Genomic DNA, 20,616 nt, shown 5'->3' with positions numbered 1-20,616 from the left:
TACCTGTTTCCAAGTCCATTTAGCAAACTATCTGAAATGGTCCTGCTCATCCGACTCATTGTTAAGTTTTGCAGCTTGGGGTGACAGGCAAGTTGAAAGAATTTGCAGCAGACAAAAGCCCAGCTCCCCCTTTCTGCCCGTATATGTCAAAGACACAGTTGGTGGTTGTGTTTGGGTCATGTGTTCCCTGTATAAAAACAGCTAATTAGGAAAAAGAGCCCTCTGTTCCCTGGCCCCCTCCCCCAACTGCAGGGGCCAGCTCTATATATCTTATAACTCCCACACGATCCTTGTCGCTGTGAATGGTGTGGGGTTTGTGTGTCAGCGTAGCAGGCTAACCATTACAATGATCGTGTGGAATATCACAATGATCCCGTGGGGGACTCTATCACCTCTTCCCAGAACAGCCTCTTTCAAAGGTAGTTGACTCCTTTCTTCTCCTTAATTCCTTTTCAGTCTCTTCTCCCTAATTCCTTTTCACTGAAAGAACCTATGCTGTGAACTAAAGTAGCCAGACTTTCTTTGCTGCAAGCAGCAGTTTCTAGCAAAAGTAGTCAGCAAAGGTAGGCTAGCAGGCGATGAACTTTTTAGTCCTAATAGAGCTAAGCAAAGTAGAGTTTCTATTTTTTTAAATAAAAAACATCTTTTTGGTTGATTGCTCTGATTTCAGTTCACAGGATACCTGGATCCCAAGTCAGTGCAGGTGCCTTGACCCTTTCACTTGGGGTTTTCACCAAATGCCCCTTATTTCACTGTTAGGAACTTCTAGAAGGCAACAATAGTTCCTGAAGTACTTTGGCATAAAACAGTTTGAAAAGCAGCCCTGGGTTTGACGGCTAAGGGGGCAGGATTGCACATCATTCCCCACATTTCCACTTTTTACACACATGTTTTCTGGCCTAGCATCAAAGCTCACCCACTCGGGCAGGGCCTGGGAGGCCTCATGGGAGGGGTTCTGTCAAGGAGAGGCTCCCAGACCAAGTGACCATGACCGAGCCTTCCAGACTACTTCTCTATGCTTAGATGTCCTGGCCTGATGCTCCTTTACCCAGAACCTGCTACATTGCAGGATCTTGACATGTGAAATGTTACTCAGGCCCCCACCAAGCACTAGGAGGGGGAGTGGACTTGCTTTCCCTGTATTCAGGAGAGGAAGCAGAGACCTAGAGAGGAGAAGGGATTGGACGCACAGCAAAGTAAGCTGAGCTCCCCTCAGAATCTGTCCCATGTTAGAGCTCATGTCCTTTCTGCTATGCCACACTGCCGCCCCCTCTTCTAACTTTCTTCAGTTGAATACTAATAATAAAAACAAAGTAACGTTTATTGAAGGCCTAGTATGCACTAGACATAATATGAGGCACTTTCTCATTTAATTCTCACAACAACCTATGAGGTCTGCTATTCCTGCCCTCAGTAAAACAGAGGAGGAAGCCAAGGTAGAATGTGAAGTGAAGGCAGGATAATAATCATTTTAACAAATATTTACGAAGCACATACTACCATTTAATTCTCACACTAATTCTGCAAGGCAGATTATAATAGGTGCCTTTTTATAGAGATGGAAAGAGAGCTTGGAGAATTTTCTTGCCCAAGATCAATATGGCAAGTGGCAGAGCTCTGTTTCAAAATCAAATCTGCTTGACCACAGAACCCATGCTTTTTCAATTACCACAATTAAGACAAATACCCTGGGCTCAGATGCATGGCACAAAAAGGCTAGATAAATTTGTTCAATCCTCATTGATGGTTTTTTAAAAAATCCATATTGATGGATGAAAAAAAATTTAAAGCCATGAGAGAAAAGGACAATAATTAGACTATCATGAGTAATAAGAGATGCTAGAAGACAATGGAATAACACCTTTTAAGTGTTGAGAACAAAGAACTGTCAACCATTATTCAAGAGTGAGGGCAAAGTAAAGACATATTTAGTTAAACAAAGACTAAGAGAATTTGGCACTCATAGAACTTCACTTAAAAAAAATCTATTAAAGGATGCATTTCAGTAAGAGGAAAAATAAAGCCATAGCTAATGTCTGGGATACAAGAAACAACAATGTTCTAGTTATTGTTGCTGTGTAGCAAATTACCCCAAAGCTTAGTGGCTTAAAATAATCATTTTATTATGCTCATGGATTCTGTGGCTCAGGAATTTGGACAGGGCACAGCAGGGATGGCTTGTCTCTGCTCTAAGATGTCTGGGACCTCAGATGGGAAGATTCAAAGGCTGGTAGCAAATTGACAGCTGGAGGCTGGAATCATCTGGAGGTTCTTCACTCACTTGTCTGGTGCCTGGGCTGGGATGACTTGAAGACTCGGACTGCCGATCAGGGTGCCTTCAAGTGGCCTCTCCGTGTGGTTCAGTTTCCTCAGAGCACAGAGGCCTCTGCACAGTTGAACTTCTCACATGGTGGCTCACGGCCCCACATGTAAGTGTTCCAAGGGGGAAGCCACATTGCCTTTTATGACCCAATCTCAGAAGTTAAAGTGTCACTTCCCCCATACTCTGTTGGTCAAAGCAATCATAAACCTGCCAAAATTGAAGGGAGTACATTGACCTCCAATTCTCAAGGAAAAGAATGTCAAAGAATTTGGGGGCCCTGTTTTAAGATGAGAGAAATTTTTAAATATGTAAACAAATTTAATTAACTATTGATTATCATTTAAAAACTAATTTTTGTGTGTTTAAAAAAAGTAAAACCAAATTCTAGGAAACAATACAACATGAATTGTGGGAAGAGAATCTTCAAGGAATGGCTAAAGTTTGCTAAGGTCTTTGTCGTGGAATACTAAATAATCCTAGACTTTGTTGAAAAAATGTATAGTTTGGATTTAATAAATGTATAGGATATATGTTAATAAATTAAGTGATCATAACTAAAAGAATAGAATCATAATTTACTGAGGAAAAATGGAAAAATATGAAAACTTAAGAGACAGCAAGACAAAAGAAGCATAGATAAGGGACGGTAAAAAAAAAAACACAAAATAGATGCTAGAAGTAAGATCAAATAATAATCACAGTAAATGAAAAAGTCTCTTCCTTCAAAAAACATCAGGCATAAATGTTTTTACAGCCAACTTTTACGAAACATAAAACCCTTAGTTTATAAAAATGAACATGAAAATCGATGTTTCAGAGAATAAAAACAAAAGAAGGAAAGCTATACAACTCATTTTATGAAGCTGATATAATCTCAATTTCAAAATCTTGGAAGAATAGTAGAGGAAAAGAAAATTCTGACTCAACTACACATAAATACAGGTGAAAAATTCTAAATAAAGTACTTGCAGATCAAATCCAGCAGCAAATTTTTTAAAATCATGATTAATAAGGCTTATGCCAAGAATTCAAGTATGATTTAAAGTCAGAAAAATTACTAATTAACATACTCTATTAACAGATTAAAAGAAAAAAAATCATATAATCATGTCTATAGATATAGAGAAAAAAAGCATTTGATACAATTCAGCTCTCAAGTATGATTTAAAAAAACTCTTAGCAAACTAGGAAGAGAGAGGATCTTACTCAGTATGTTAAAGGGCACCCAAAAATCTGCAGCAAACATCATACTAAATGGTGAAACTTGAGAAGTTTTCCCATTCAAGTCATGAATAAGACAAGAATGCCTTCTTACACTGTTTATAGTAAATTTGTACTGGAAGTCCTAGCAAATGCAATAAGAAAAAGAAATGAAATATAAGAATTGGAAAGGAAAACACAAAATTGTCTTCATTTGTAGATGTCATGATGGCTGACAAAGCAAAGAGAATCTACAAACGAATAGAACAAATAAGAATTCAGGCAGGTTACTGAATTGAGTTTTTAAAAAATCAGTGACATTCTTAGCACTAACTAGGCAGTAATTAGAAAATATAGTTAAATATATATATCTCCCACTCATAATAGCAACAGAAACTAAAAGGTACCTACAAAATAATTCTAACAAAATTATTTGAAGACCTTCAAGGAGAAATTTTTAAAATATGACTGAAATATACTCTGTTCATGTTTGGAAAGGCTCAACATCAAGACCATCTTCTCATCCTGTTAATATATAAATTCAATGGAATTCCAGTTCACTTCTTAACTTTTTTTCCCTTTGATTTTGACATTCTGATGTTAAAATTCATATGGAAAAGCAAAAGGCCATGAATAGTAAAGACATTTTGAAGGTAAACCAGAACAAGCTATAGGGACTTGCTTACCTGATATTCAGGTTTATTATGGAGTAAGACGGTGTGGTGTTCTAACATAGTCAAACTGAATAATGAAACAGAACAGAGATGCCCAAGAGAGACTGACATGAAACTTGTCTTTGCCTCATCAGATCCTTGTTCCCTTGTTTATAAAATAAGAGGATTGTATAGATGATTTATGGGACAGAGATGGCATTAAAAATCAGTGGATAAAGGTTCTGGGACAAGCATTTTAGGGTAAAAAAAAAAAAATGAAACCCGTTCCCTCTAACTTCTGAAAAGAAACATCTAAATGGAAAAAAAAAGACCTTAAACCTTTTGGAAGAAAATATGGAATGATATCTTTATGACCTTGGAATAGAAAATTATTTCTTTAAAAAGACACAAAAAAGGACAAATCATAAGGAAAATATTGCCAAAATTGACTACATTTGGATTTTAAACTTCTGTTTGCTAAGCACAGCATAAACAAAATTAAAAGATAAAAGCCACAGAAAGGAGGAAAATATTTTGCAATGCATATAACAAAGGATTAATATTCAGAATACATAATAAATCCCTCTAAATAAATGTTTTAAATAGCCCAACATAAGTTCAGATACCTCATTATTATTCAAATACCCCAATAGAAAAATGGGTAAAGAATATGAATAGGCAATTCACAGAAGAGGAAATTCAAATGGACAATAATAACATGAAAAGGTGTGCACCTTTCTAGTAATTAGAGTAATGCAAATTATAAAGACAATATAAGATAACATTTCACACCCTGCAGACTGGCAAACATTATATTTCATGCACTACCAGTAGGAATGTAAAAAATTTTGGTGAGCAATTTGGCACTATCTTGTAAGACTGAATATGCAGGTTCTCTTGGACCCACTGATTCCACTTCTGGGCCTAGACACAAGAAAACAGGTACAAAAAATATATTCATTAGAGCCCGTTTCCAATAGTGAAAAATGGTAAACAGCCTAAATTCCATCAACAGGAGAATGGATAAATAAATCATGGTATGTTCAAACAATGGCTATCAAACTAGAGCTACATGCATCAATGGGTATAGACTGTCAAAAGCAAGTTGTAGAATGCTCTGTGAAGTATGATCCATTTAAATCAAGCTTGAAAACAGAAAGCAATACCATATGTTATTTATGGATACATAAATATATGTAGTAAGAGTATACAAATGCATGTGAACAATAAATACCAAATTCAAGGCGGTGATTACCTCAGAGGATGAACACAAGGAAGCAGAGAAATGGGGTTAAGAAAGAGAACACAGGGTCTTCATCTTTATCTTCAATTAAAAAAAATCTGATTCAAATATAGTAAAATGTTAAAATATTATAAAGCTGGGTGGTGAGTCCATTCATATACTTTCCTATATGTTTGAAATTTTTCATAAGAAAAAAGAAATGCTTTGATTCTATAAAATGCAGTTAACTGTGTTACCATATAACATCAACAACAATTTCCTTTGTTTCTATCCTGATACCTTTTTCCATAAAGGCTCTGATGTTCACTAGCTCTGGGACTTTAGGCAAGTTGTTTAAACTCTCTGAGCCTTCATTTCCCCACATATTAATTGAAGATAAATATAATACCTCTTCACAGTGTTGTTGGAAAGTTGAAAGAGTTTAGCACAGTGCATATGTAAGTGGTCAGTGCTCATTTGATTCACTCATCTGACAAATATTCATTGGGCCTCTACTGTGTGCCTGGCACTGTTCTAGACACTGGGTATAGAGCAGTGGGAAAAAACAGATAAAAGTCCCTGCATTTAGGGAGCTTACAGTTTGGTATAGGGAGCCACGTGATAAAAATAAATAAGTTAAATATATATTATAGCAGATGGTGTTAAGTGCTAAGGAGAGAAATAAAGCAGGGAACATTAGCTATAATTGCTTCTCTCCTGTCTTTCTCTGTCTTGGATGTTTCTCTCTCTTCCTTTCCCCCTTCCCCCTTCCCTCTCCTCCCCTCCCAACCCCATCAGTCTTTCTGTATCTCCTTTTTTTACTTTCCTCTCTTCTTCTATTTGCACTGCTCTTGTGGCCATGACATCCTGGCATGGAATCATTTGTTGCCCAATAATCTGAATGATTGATTTCTGCTGACTAAGGACACTGTAGCTTTTGTGGAGTCAGTGACTGAGCTTTAAGTTTCTTTTGTACTCAGAGCATTTAGCACAATTGTAGGCAGGTAGCAGTAGCTCTACAAACTCTTGTTTGAAAGATGATAGAAAATTATCAGACCAATTGGGTAACTGATCAGAGCCATTCACGAAGAGAGCTTGAAGCCCCAAGTCAACACCTCCCCTGGAGTGCTGGCCTCCAAGCCCAGCTCTGATGTTTTCTAACAGTGTGGTCTTAGGCAAGTGTCTTCACCTCATCAGATCTTTGTTTCCTTGTCTATAAAAGAGAGGGGTTGTACAGATGATTTCTGAGGTGCTTGCCCGTGCTACCACTACTAAATCCATTTTTAATGTCTAGGGTTTTCCATTCTAATTCATTGTTTCACTTTCTTTCTTTCTATCCTTGATGACTTAGAGCAACATCTGAGCAACTATTTCTTCATTTTGGAGACCCTTTCCTTTTAAGTATTTGATGCTATCTTCTGACTTCTTTGACTCTATGAACAAAACAGTCACATCATAAGATCTTAGAACATTAGTAGCAAGAGGGACCTTAGAGATAATAACAATAGTTACTATTTATTAAGCATCTAGTGCATACTTTTTGTCATTATGGTACTTTGGTAACATAGGTTTTACCATCCCCCTTTTAGAGAGCCATATTGCACGACTGAAGAACAACTTTAGAATCAGACAGTCTTGGGTTCAAGTCCTGGTTGTGCCACCTAATAATTGTCTGACATTGGACAGTTAGTTTACCTCTGTAAGCCTCATTTTCCTCCTTTGCAAAAGGAGAGGATAACTCATCTCAAATGGTTGTAATGAGGATTAAATGCAATAATAAATCTACAATGGTTGACATAGTGGCTGCCGCAGAGCAAGGGTTCACTAAATGGCTGATTTTGTTTTTAACATTTACAAGGAGTAACTCATCCAAGGTCCCAGTTACTAAATGGCAGAGCTGGATCTCAACCTAGGCAGTTTGATCCAGTATCCATGCAGTTATCCACAATGCTGTACCTCCTCAGGGGTTCACAGGACCTATTTTGGGGAAATGGATTGAAATTTTAGTTTTGGAGACTACATCTCATAGTGACTCAGCAAAACCTGAACCTTGCTGAATTCCAAATGGGGTTGAAAAACAGACACAGCACCCTAGGGAGAGAAAGAATGTAGAGAAAGGGCAGGATGGGGGACCTCGGCCTTGAGCTCTGTGGATGTGAGGATCAGAGGTTGTGACAGGCTCCAAAAAGAGAAGGGGTATAGGAGTAGTTGTGCATGACCTACTGGGCATCTGATGGCCTCAGAGTTAAGGCAGGGATTTTTTCCTGTAGCCTTTCTGGACCACAAGAATCAATCTATCTGAAATGAAGGGTGGGTAGGGGGGTGTGTGTGTGTGCGCGTGTGCGCACGCGTGTAGAAGCCAGGTGCAATTAAAAAGGAGAAAACTAATAACTTCCACCAAGAAGGAGTTGTCCAAAAGCCCCCAACTGTCCCCTATCACCTTACTTCTGAGCCTTGAAAAGGCATAGCTCCCAACTCAAACGGCCCTTCTAGGGACCAAGTCCTTTATTTTCCCATCTGTGCCATGAGGAGACTGGACTAGATGATTTGTAGAGGAATGGGAAAAGATTTTGGAGCCAGACCAAACTGAGGCAAATCCCTACTTAATTCTGATGGAGAGACTCATTTCCTCATCTGTAACAGAGAATAATACCACCTATCTCATAGTTTCTTTAAGCATGAGACCTGTGTTAAGTGCTTAGCAGAGTTCTTGGCACACAGTAAGCATTCACTAAATGGAAGGTGTGAAGATGATGATGATGAAAATGGACGATGATGATGACAAAAATAATAATAGTAGTGGTGGTGATGATGATAGAATCACAAGATAAATAATGCCAGAGAGTCTCATAAGGCCTCTAAAAAAGCATATTAGAGGGAAATAGAAAGAGGAGGTCAGCTTGTAGATAGGTGGGCGAGAAGTTTTGGACATTTCATGTAACAGCAGGATATCCACATGGAGATGTCCCCTTGGGTATTGGAAACATGGGACTGGAGGTGAAGGCTTGGCCCCTCTCTCTGTCTCTGGTATCCATGAAGTCTTGATTACAGCAGACATGAATTAAGCCCCTTCCATATGTGGATCATTCCACTAAAATGGAATGGTATCAGCATGATAGCAGCATGACATGCAAGAAAAGATAGTTTTGAAATAATGTGTTACCTATTAATTGTATCATCTTGCACGAGTATTTGACTTGCAAAATAGGAATAAAAGTATTTAATTTATAGGGTGATTGTAGAGATTAAACTAGAGAATATAAGACTTTGAGCACAGAGACTGGCACATTGGAAAAACCTGTTCATCCCTTTTTATGAAATAATCTACTCTACATTAAAAATGAAGAGTATTACTTGAGAATACCAAATTTTTTCAATTTACTACCTTTTCTAAGAACCATGTGCTAAACAGAGGTCTCAGAAACATTTAAGGAAATAATTCAGTTGCAAGTTTAAAACTTCAGTTCTGCTTCTAGAATTATGTCAGGTCCATTGGTAGATACTAACGACCTGGAAGGCAAAGTCTCTGCCCTGGACATCTTTAAAGTTCAATCAGAGAAATAAGATACACTTGTGGAAGAGATAAAACTGAAAGACACTAAGGCAACAAATGCTGAACAAAGCGAGGGGTGCTCAGATGAGGATGAGGCTAGTGTGTACATGAGAGCTCAGAAGCATGTGGACAGATGGCTGAATGGGTGCCATTTCTGGTGATGTCATATTAATAGATGGAGCAAGGAAAAGATTCACTTGCCATGAAGTGTTCATGACACTTACCTTAAGCTAAGCATTAGGTTAGGCTGAGGATACAGCAAAGAAGACATCTGATCATGAGGAGATCATTGAGTGGGGAATGAGAGTCTTGAACAGAGCATTAGAGCACAGTGTAACATATGCTGTTGACCAGGCGGAGGCGGCATACGTGAACTGACACGACTTACTTTTCTGTTTGTATCTTCTCTCACCAGGGTCTTTTCACCTAATTCATTTGATGTTTGATGACTATGTGCTCTACCTATTAGAATCCCTGCACTGTCAGGAGCGGGCCAATGAGCTCATGCGAGCCATGAAGGGAGAAGGAAGCACTGGTAAGCCAGCATTTCACTGGGAATTGCCCTACTTGTCAATTTGATTTGTATCCTTACTTCTGTGCTCTGTTTCTTTAGCTCTGTATCCCAAAGAATTTAGTTATGGCGAGCAGGTGATATGAAACCAATAACGTCTTTTTCCTCTTTAGGGTGGGCATGTGTGTATATGGGAATTGCCTTGCATGCCATGATGGTGATGGGAAACCATCGAAGAGTTTTAAGCAGAGGAGTGACATGACACAGACAGAATATTTCATTTTTCAAAGTCCCTTAAAGACAACTTGCCTTGACCTTGGGCTCCAAGAACTTACCCTTTCTCTACCCATAGCAGAAGTCCGAGAAGAGATTATCTTGACGGAGGCTACCCCACCAACCCCTTCACCAGTGCCATCATTTTCTCCAGCAAAATCTGCCACGTCCGTGGAAGTGCCACCTCCCTCCTCCCCTGTCAGCAACCCATCCCCTGAGTACGCTGGCCTCAGCACTACAGGTAATGAAAGGACCCTCAAAGGCTTTGAGAGGGGAGTTGATGTTTAAAGCAAGAGCTTTCTGGAAAAACATTCTTTCCCCAACCCCCAAAAAACAATGCTAAAACCTGAGTATCTTCCTAGATTTATGGATGACTTGCAGTTATTCCTTTATTTGTTTGCACACATTCCTTGTGCTTCTGTTTTCTAGTTGGCAGAGTAAGTACATGATAAAATCTCTACCCCAAAGAAACTAAGCCACTGAAATGGTTAAAATGATATAAAAGATAAACTAATACATGGCCATTCTTGAAAACGGAAAAGGGGGCTCTCAGTGAACCAAAAACTGAGTGGCATCTCTGGAAAGTGGGGCAGACAGGAAGCCAAATGCTAAGCCAGGGGACCCACAATCAAGGCAGGGGCAATTAGTGAGATACAAACTAATGCTATGGGGTCCCCAAAGAAGGAGAGAGTCCATCTGGTTGGAGGTATCAAGGAAGACCTACAAAAGAGGGAAATTTGAGCTGGAACTTGATTTTAACTGCCAAAGGTAGAGCAGAAGGGCCTCTGGGCAGAGGACAGTGTGAGCACATGCACAGCAGTAGGGAAGTATGGGGCCTTTTCAGGGAATGGTAAACTTTGGCTAACATGTAGGAGGTCCATGAAGGAGTCTTATAATGTTGGGAAAGTAAGTTGGAGACACATCCTGGAGGATCTTGAATGCCAAGATAAATTTTGTAAATGGAAAAAAAAGAGATGTTACAAGGACAGTAATAGCTAGATGCTAATGTCGAAATGTTACTTTATGATATAAAAAAGGACCTTCGCATAATTGTCTCACTTGATATTCACAACAACACTGCAAGGTAGATATTGTTCCGTTTTATGGAGAAAAACTAAAAGGGTGAGACAGGTTAAATTCCTTGTCCTGGGTACCATAGTCAATAGCAGACATAAATGAATTCATTCACTCTGTCACTCAACAAATGTCCTTGCTCACAAGACTTGTAGAAATGATATATTGTATGTAGAATATTCAAAAAGCATTAGCTAATATATAATAATTGTGTGTGTGTGTGTGTGTGTGTGTGTATACCTCCAGGTTATCTCACATGGTTGCTGTGGGGATCAGATGACGTAAGAAAGGCCAAAGTGCTTTGTTAACAGTGAAGTGCTATCTAGATGGAAGGGGTTACTGTTATTAATGCCTATAAAATGAGGACTACAGCCAAGAGTGCTACAGGAGTGCAGAGGGAGAAGCAGTCACTTTCCTTCCCACCTGGACTCTGGCAGGCAGGAGGGAAGCCTGCAGGAGAGAAGTAGGACTCAAAGGCAGCCTTAAAAGATGAGAAGGACTCAGCTCACAGGAGAGGAGTGGGCACAAGGAACCAAAGGCAGAGACAATCTTCTGCTAGATGGGCCCTGGGAGCAGGTGGGGCAGGTGAACAGACCAGTCTTTGTGGTGTGGAGGGCTGTGATAATTAATTCATAATCTTTCCATCCAAACCTGCTCTACTATTCTCCTCATTACCCAAGCACCAAACCTAGGAGTCGGCTTCAAATCTTTCCTCTCCCTCAACTCCTATATTAGTTAGGGATAGGCTAAGCCACTGTAACAAATGGATCCCAACATGTATGGAGTTAACACAATAGAAATCTATTTCATTCTTGCAAACAGCCCTGGCAGGGTGTTTAGGTCAGAGAGGAGACTCTCTTTAATGCAACAATTTGGAAACACACGTTCCTTCAATATTGGGCTCCACCATACCCAAGGGCAGTAGTTCTCTAAGTGTGGTCCATGGACCAGCAGTATCAGCATCTCCTGGGAACTTGTTAGAAATGCTCATTATCAGGTCCCATCGCAGACCTACTGAATCAGAAACTCGAGGGGTGAGCCCAGCAATTTGCTCAACAAGCTTCCAGGTGATTCTGATGCTCACTTGTTTGAGGACCACTGCCTTAGGGCTTTGTCAGATCTGCAACCAGTTGACAGAAATGGAAAGTAGGGATGGAGGAGGAAAACCTACTCTCTTAAAAGCCCTGGCCTGAAATGGCACATGTCTCTTCCACTTATATTCCATCAGTGAGGACTAAGTCACATGGCCTCATGTAACAGCAAAGAGAGGCTGGGAAATGTAGGATAGCATGTCCTCAGATAGGGAGGGGGGAACAGATTTGGAGGAGACAGCTGGCATTCTCCACCACACCTCCCAAGTCCAGCTCTTCTAATCCAAATCTTGGCTGACCCATTCCTTCCCGTCCCACTACTGCTTTCTGGCTCAGGCCTTCCCCACCTCTCGCAGACATGTACAGTGACTCTCAAGCTGGTTACCTGCCTCTAGACCCTTGTCTGTCCACTTTCACACTGCCCACTGGACTAAATTTCCTGAAGCTTGTGCCTCCTCAAAGTGCTGGGGCAGAGAATCCACTGCCTCACACTACAGTCTTAAAGTGCTGTCATTCTCCAAATCGCTTCTCACACTGTTCCACCTCCAGGACTATCCTCCTTCCACCCTCTGTCTGATAAAAATCCTACTTGTCATCTTTGACATTTCCCTCACCCTCCAGGTTAGAGTCATCCTCCAGACTCTCATAGCATGGCTTAGTTATATCCTAGTTCTACTTAGTACTGTTTTCAGAATAGACTGGGAACTAAATTACATTTTTTAGAAGACCAAATAAATAGGATGAGATTGCCCTATTTAGGATGTTGTCTTTTATCCATTCACTCACTCACACATCCATCCACTTATCTATCCATTTATCCAATAAATATTTCTCAAGAGGCTTCTATGTGCTAAACACTTCAGACAGCCGGTGATATAACAAGAGAATCATGGTCCCTGCCCCCCTGGAGTTTATTGTTGAGAGGTTAGGATTCTGATAGGAAGCAGTAGTCACAGGATAATGTGATGAGTGCTAGGTTGGGAGAAGGGCCAGGATGTTAGGGGAGCACAAAAGGGGGCCTCTAACCTATATTTGGAGGGTCTGGGAAGGCTGAATAATGAGAGAAAATGTATTCCAGGCAGAGGAAGTAAGTAGTACAAAGGCCTGGAGGCATGAGAGAGCATGTCATTTTCAGGGAACTGAAAGTACATATCCCAGGAGTCTTTTTATTAATTCCTTCCGTAAGTTTCCTGTCTCTCCAGAACTAGAGCTACTCAGAGAAGGAATCAGCAGATGCTTAAGAGCCTCTAAGGTGCCTGCCCTCTTTTGTACTTTGCCAGGGGTGGAAACTTGTCAACAAACTCAGTGGCCCTTTGTCAGGGAGACTGGATTCTTCAGAATACTGAGAAGGAGGGTTGTCAGTAACTGGCATTAGATGAAACTTTGATTTCGCCTCGGGTACACAGCTAGAGAGAGTCCTCCTCTTCTGTGGAAATTTAGATTTGAGCATCACCCTATTTGTTTGTTTACACAGATGCACCTCAAATCATGTTTTGTTTTCTACTTTGAGGAGGAAGACCATGACTCCCTCCTCTCTCCCTCCCATTTTCTCTCTGTAGTGGGTCCTTGTAGTTCCTGCTTAGAAGGCTTGGGAAGGGGAGTTTTAGAGAAAAGAACAACTTTATTCACTGAAAACAAAAAGGGAAGAGAACTTTTGAGCACTGTTCACAGCTCTTCAGCTGCTCAGTGGTCCTTTCAAGACTAGAATTACGGGGCAGCCATCCCGAGCCTCCTGCTTCACTCAGGAAGGAACGAGGGCAGTAAGAGCAGCCAGGAGCCACGTACCTGAATGATCCTGCCCGCATACCCCCACCACTGCCCCGGGAGACACACACGGAAGTCAGTTAGTGGTAACATCCTTACTTCTAAAATAAACAGGGAAATTATGCAAATAAAACAGTTCTGCATTATGAAGCAGAAACAATTTGAGTGGAACCGTTCTTGTAGTGTAGCACATATCAAACAAGGAGACTAAGGAAATAAGGCGACAGGAGGAGCGTGGAGGAAAGATTTCTAGGATCTCTCCCTAACTTTCATCCAGCTAGTGAGTCTGCTTGGCTTTCTTCGTAGGAATTTGGAGGCCTCAAGGTATGGCAGGTGTGATAGTCAAAGCCACAGGAATATCATAAATGTGTTCAGAGATTTCTGTGTAATGTGTTCAAAAGTCATAAAAGTAGCCTCATAGAAATACAAATGTGAAACAGGTTCTCTTCAGATGATTGTAACCTTTGAAGATTTTGGCACATTCCAGCTTTGTTCTAAGATATCTCCAGAGGGCATTAAAAATGTCATCCTATATAAAACTATGTGTAATATTTTTCTTAAGTACCACTTTTGAAATGCTCCGTTGCTAAATTAGACTGGATCTTGGCATGTATTGTGGGTCACAGTCTTGGAGGAAACATAAACATAATTTCCTAACAACATGTATGGGCTTATAGACATTAGGTTATAAAGCACAAATTATTTATCTATGATATACACCTAAATATTAGGAAATCTATTAAGGTAGGCTGCTTAAATTTGGGATTTGTACAATTTTTCATTGAACAATATTGTAAATTGGAAAGCAATTACTGTAAATCTTATAAAATGCATTTGCCATGTTTCTTTTTTTAAAAAGTTAACTCAGCATATGGTTTTCATGCCCAGTTAATTTTTATTTCTAGCTTAAAATTATTGCTTGATTTATATACCATTAGTTTCCAAAAAGTATCTGAAGTGGTTAACAATTAAAAAAACAAAAAGCAGGAGCCAGCCCAGTGGCATAATGGATAAGTTCCTGTGCTCTGCTTCGGTGGCCCAGGGTTCACAGGTTCGGATCCCGGGTGCGGACCTACACACCACTTGTCAAGCCGTGCTGTGGCAGGCATCCCACATATAAAGTAGAGGAAGATGGGCACAGATGTTAGCTCAGGGCTAATCTTCCTCACCAAAAAAAAAAGCAAAACCAATTTTTTAAAAAGGACCCAAACCAGGAAGCAAGAAATAAAGAAATGGGGGAAAATTAAATGAAACAAAACAACTCTTGGCTAAACTAGTTTATTAACACCTTAAATAAAATTTTATGTGATCTAGTTATTTTGTTGGGTTTCTAGCATACTCTGAATATCACTGCTCAGCTGATGTACGTATTATCAAGTTCGACTTAGTGAGAGTTAAGGCCAATCAGGTATCTGCAACTCATCCACATATCAGTGTCTCACTTTTGGTGGACACTTCCTCATTTTTCACCTGTGAAAAAGAGAACAGTATTATGTCTGCTTGGTGAGCACAGAGAGAAAATTAACCTTTTGGCATCCTTTGAAACAAGGACTAGTAAATACAAAGTAGTGTAGACAATGAATTATGACTCACTAGGAAAACAGCCACTCTTCTTATCTATAGCTATATTTAGTTCTATGTCCATACCTATATGTATTTCTAAATGTGTTTTCTTAAGACTGTATTTATTCATTGTTTTTAAAAAGGGGGGGAAAGAAAGTGGAAGGAAAGGAATATCAGGCAGCCAAAATTGAACCTGATGCATGGCCAATTCTCATTGGGTTTGTTAAAGACTATGGTAACGCCATGAGAAGAGACTAGTTAAAGGATTCCATCTCAACAGATTTCCACAAGGTAAAATCTAGCCCGTTTATCCATTTTTTTCTAACTTTGTGGGCTTGCCACCTCCCTCATGGCCCAGCAAAGTTCAGAAACCTTAACTTTCCTTAAGGAAAACTAGCTCTTTTCCTCCTCAGAAGCATGGCAGGTGGTGCCCAACTGAGCAGCCCACTTAACATGACAGTGGGTTGCAATTCTTTAATGTCATTTAAAGCAAAACGTTAAGTTCCCACTCTGTCCGGGTCAGGCCACGGAAGGGTTCTAAGACCTCATTTATGATGTCATTTTAAGTATGCCCTCCTTCAGCAATGACAATAAAAGTTAACTATTAAACTCATGTTTTCAGCTTCCCACCATGGGTTCCCTGCAACACAAAACCAGCAAATTAAATCATTGAGATGCTAGGATGCCTAGAGAAATAAAGGCAAATTCCTCATAAATGGCCCCAACTGTAGAACATCTGGCCTGCCCAGCTGCGTTTTCTCGACATCAGTGGAGGATGTAACAAAGATAACCGGCCCCTAGCCTTTCCAAATAACAAAAGCTCAGTTATTCTGAGGGCAGCTAAAGTGAGTGGGATATGGTGGACGCTCAGGCCGTTCCACAGAGCCTGCGATGACTCAGGGACAGAATCTCGGAGTTGTCACTGCCAGAGAATTCCTCCTCTTCCATCCCTGCTGCTTCCTTTTCTTCAAAGGAGTGGAATTAGGAGATATAAACTGGGATTGAAAAGAAATTGTTTAATCTGGTCTTGACTTCATACCATCAAGGTCTTGGCTTGGTGTTGGGACCTTTGGATTTGCTCATTCCTTCATTTGTTCATTCATTCATTCAAAAAATATGTATTCCATGTCTAATCTGTGCCATGTTCTGGGGGTACAAAAGTGAAAAAAACACATAGTCGCTACCCGCATGGTACTTACCTTCTGGTGGGTAAGGGAGTCAATAAAGAAGTAAACCACCTGGTGAATATCTAACTGCAAATAATCATCGTAAGTGCTATGAATGAAAATAACAGTATTCTATGAAATAGTATAAAATGGGGACCCACCTTAGATGGTGGTCAGAGAAGGCCTCTCTGAGGAGGTGAGGTTTATCTGTGACCTGAAGTGCCACAAGGAGCCAGCCACATAAAGGTTGGGAAGACGAAAAGAACATTTTAGGTAGTGGGGAACAGCATGTGCACAGGCCTGAAGCAGAAAAGAGCCTGGCAGAGTGAGGAGTGCCTGGTGTGTATAAATGAGGGGGAGAGAGGCAGGAGAGGAAGTTGCAGAAGTAGGCAGGGGCCAGATCATGGATCAACATCTCTCTCTGGGAACTGATTCATTTGCTGCCCCTGGTCAGTTTTGTCAATCAGATTTTGGCCATGGAACTATTGGTAAAGTGTAACTCAAACAGATGAGGTTTTCAACTTCGAGCATCTCCTGAAGCACAACTACCTTGAGGATCGATGATAGCCAATGGAGTATATATATATGAAATCTTTCCCTGTCTCGGTCTTGAAGGTTACGGGAAATGTTTGTTTAGTATCAAACTGTCAAGCCAACGCTGTTCAAGTAGAACTTTCTGTAATGATGGAAACATTTTTTGTTTTTGGTTTTAATCTGAGCTGTCCAAAACAGTAGAAATAGCCACTTGTGGCTACTGAGCACTTGAAATGTGGCTGGTACAACTAAGGAATTGAATTTTTAATTGTATTTAATTTTAAAGATTTTTTTTTTTTATTATTTATTTTATTTTTCCCCCTCAAAGCCCCAGTGGATAGTTGCATGTCGTAGCTGCACATCCTTCTAGTTGCTGCATGTGGGACTCGGCCCCAGGATGAACGGAGAAGTGGTGCCTCGATGCGCACCCGGGATCCGAACCCGGGCCACCAGCATTGCAGCGCGCACACTTAACCACCAAGCCACAGGGCCGGCCCCTAATTGTATTTAATTTTAATTAATTCAAATTTATACTGGCTATTGGATAGGTCAGGGCAGCTCTAGAATCTAGACATACTTAAAGGAGCTTATTTCTCAGGAAGGTACTAACAAGGACTTAACCTCAAAACCTGAGCAACATCTGTTATGGTTCATAGAATCCTAGTGAGGAAGGGGTTCAAACAATTTAGTCCAAGATCTGAAGGGAAGGTATGGCCAGGTAGACTAGGAAGCGGTCTAAATGTTCACAAGTCTGTACCAGAATCTCACAACTACTGATTTTTAATGGCCCTCAACATGCAGGATGCATGACAGGAGGCAATGTGTCATAGAGCCTTGCTATTCAAAGTGTGGTCCATGGACCAACAGCATTGTCATCATTTAGAAGCTTGTTATAAATGCAGAATCCCTGACTCAACTCCCAACCTACTGAATCAAAATCTGCATTTTAACAAGATCTCCTGTGATTCAAATGCACATTCAAGTGTAAGGAGCAATTGCTGTGGAAAGGCTTTGGAGGTGGGCAGATGTGGGTTCAAATCTGAACTCCTGCCACTTACCTGACCAAGTCTTGGGCCTCAATTTTCTCACCTGAAAAAGGAGTTAATACTACCTACCTCTAAAGGTTGTGGTGAAGATTCAATGAGTCAATGTATAAAAAAAACTAGCATGAGGTCTGGGTTATGTTAGAAGATCATTCATTCATTCATTCATTTATTTAACAAATCATTATTGATTGCCTATAATATTCCAAGCACCTTCCCTGTCCTGTGTTTAAAACACCTTTCAAGAAAAAAAAAAAAAATTGGGGGAAGAAGAATGTTTTGTTGGGGATGGGAAAGAAAGAAAATGTTCCTTTTTAGCAGTTTCAGTACTATAATGTGGACAATAACTTATCTTTATAGGATTCTCAAATCCTGTAGGATCTTTATAGGAGTCTCAAATCCTGTAGGATCTTTATAGGATTCTCAAAGATCAGGGGCTTTCACCCCTATCCTCTGACTTTTAATGATGGATAGGGGAATGGGGATGGGAGAATAAGAGAAAGATAAGGGAATTAGACAAATAGGGAAAGTTTGTTATTGTTTTACCAACAAATAAAAAGCATTAGAGCTGTCTTAAAAATTAAGCACAAACTGTTAACTGCACAGATTTTCTTTTATTAGTTTCCTTAAAAAAAGAAGCGGCAGCAATTCTCACTGGAGGTCCTACTGGTAGAAAAGGGAATGCAAGGGGTGTTCTTTTCTGCTCCCCAGGCAGAAAGCGTTTCTCACCCAAGCCAGTAGGTGTTAATCTGCTTAAGCCTGCCTGAGTGGATCTGTTAGATTGCTGGCACATGGCCATTTAGGGGTTTTGTTTCCCAGACCACAGGAGCCCATTTTTCCAAGAGTTCCACTAGCTTTTTGTTTGATAACGTCTATTTCTAGCAGCATTTACTCCTTCAACAACAAATTCAATGGAACAAAAATTTACTGAACACCTACTATTTGGCAGACCCTCTGTTGGGGATACAGAGATGAATAAGGAACAGTTGCGGTGCTCTAGGAGCTCACACAAAAGTAACTTTTGCTGCATTCTCTCAGGTGATAGCTATTATCACTGTGTCTTCCTACGGCTTGGGGGGAAAAAAAAAGAAAACCTTTGGCTTCCTTAGCTGCCCCTTTTAAATACCCACTGACCTCACTGTGTTCTCCTGATGTCCCAGGGGCTTCAAGGGTTAATTACTTGCTTGCCGTGGCTGGTTCATTGTTCTCCCAAACTTCCTACCTCCCTCCAATTCCATTTCCAATTGTAAAATTTGTTTAATATATTTTAATAGTGTTTTTCTTTTCACAGAGGCAATCCACATTCATTATAGAAAAATACAGATAAGCAAAATGAAGAAAAAATTTCAATCCCACCGCCCAGAGATAACTCGTTTTAATAAAAAGGGTATTTTTAAAAATTATAACAGTAATATAATTTCATATGAAGTTCAAAATATAGAGGAGGGCAATCACACATAATCCAATCATCTGGAACATGATCATTTTGGGGTATTTCCTTCCAGTCTCCTTGCAGTTATTATCAATGATGCCTACACACAGCCTGCTAAAATCATTATCTTTTGGGGGAAAAACAAGGTGTAGACGTGCAAACCAGGAAGGGGTACTTTTAAGCCATACTGATGGATAAGGACACTTGTGATTATACAGAAAAACATGTGTAGTAGTTTGCTGTAATTAGTTCAATTACTGTTGCTATTCAAACGTTTCATTCCTGGTGACAAAATCTGACCCAAGAAACTTGTCTTCCTTGGAATCTGAAATCGGAAATATAGAAATTTCTACTTTAAGAAAGTCTGAATTTTCTTCTGAAATTTCTACTTTAGGAATACATGAATTCAGAATGAAGAGTCCTTGAATATTATTAAAAGTCTACCACATGCCAGGCTCTTTGACATATATTATCTCAGTTAATCCTTACAATAGTCCTGCAAGATAGACATTATTATCCTTATTTTACAGATGATGAAAGAAAGGCTCAAAAAGTTTAAGAGGCTTGCCCAAGATCTTACAGCCAGGATATGGCAGAACTAGGACCCAGAGAAAAGAGATATTATGGTAGAGAGAGTGGACGGCATGTGGCAGACTAGAGTTCAGAGCCCCACTGGGCCACCCACTCAATTTGGGACCCTGGGCAAGTTACTTAACATTCTAAATTTCCCTGAACTGGACTTTTATGTGACGCCACTAGCCTGCAATTAGTGTGACATAAGGAACAGTCCTAAGAATCCAGACCTGGAGGCCACGGTAAGGGTGTTGTTGAGGACACTGCTGAACAGTTCACAGTTGCCTCTTTATGAGGGCATCTGAAAGAAATTCCTGTTTGATCTTAATTCCAAGGACAGTATACTCCTGAGCAATTTGTTTACTATCTTATGGCTTCTAACTTGTCAGGTTTCCCTTTAGCATTGGCTCCTGGAAAATTCTAAGCTAAGTTTAAAGCCCACCTATAGGAAGAATTTGTACCTTCAGAGTATTCGCCTCATCCCTGATTGCACGTTTTACTCCAAATTTGTTTTAATTTCTTCTTTCACTCCCACTTTCATATTATTTTCTTGAATCTTCTGTATTCCTAACCGCTCCCTTAAATTCTTTTAGATTTAACTCTTGGTTTCCTCATCTATGAACTGGGGGATAATCTTTCTT

The 20,616-nt window shown here is 40.0% G+C and overlaps 1 protein-coding gene and 1 long non-coding RNA gene across 4 annotated transcripts in view; one reads left to right on the top strand and one right to left on the bottom strand.

The window, feature by feature from the left end:
• The window catches only part of LOC147913739 (uncharacterized), a 103,541-nt gene that overhangs the window by 58,383 nt on the left and 24,542 nt on the right, over positions 1-20,616 (bottom strand). The window lies entirely within an intron of this gene.
• The window catches only part of RFX4 (regulatory factor X4), a 139,754-nt gene that overhangs the window by 106,524 nt on the left and 12,614 nt on the right, over positions 1-20,616 (top strand). For 2 of the 3 annotated variants that reach the window (XM_087448997.1, XM_004418063.3), the window contains 2 exons: positions 9,367-9,486; positions 9,815-9,976. In XM_087448997.1, the coding sequence (XP_087305123.1) occupies positions 9,367-9,486; positions 9,815-9,976 (282 nt within the window). Of the gene's footprint in view, positions 1-9,366; positions 9,487-9,790; positions 9,977-20,616 lie in introns of all 3 variants that reach the window. The other variant, XM_087448996.1, reaches the window with a different exon arrangement.

The sequence above is a fragment of the Ceratotherium simum genome, chromosome 25 (assembly GCF_057802395.1).
Source record: "Ceratotherium simum simum isolate JZ-2026a chromosome 25, ASM5780239v1, whole genome shotgun sequence".
Taxonomy (NCBI): domain Eukaryota; kingdom Metazoa; phylum Chordata; class Mammalia; order Perissodactyla; family Rhinocerotidae; genus Ceratotherium; species Ceratotherium simum.
This window is presented reverse-complemented; position numbering and strand designations above follow the sequence as displayed.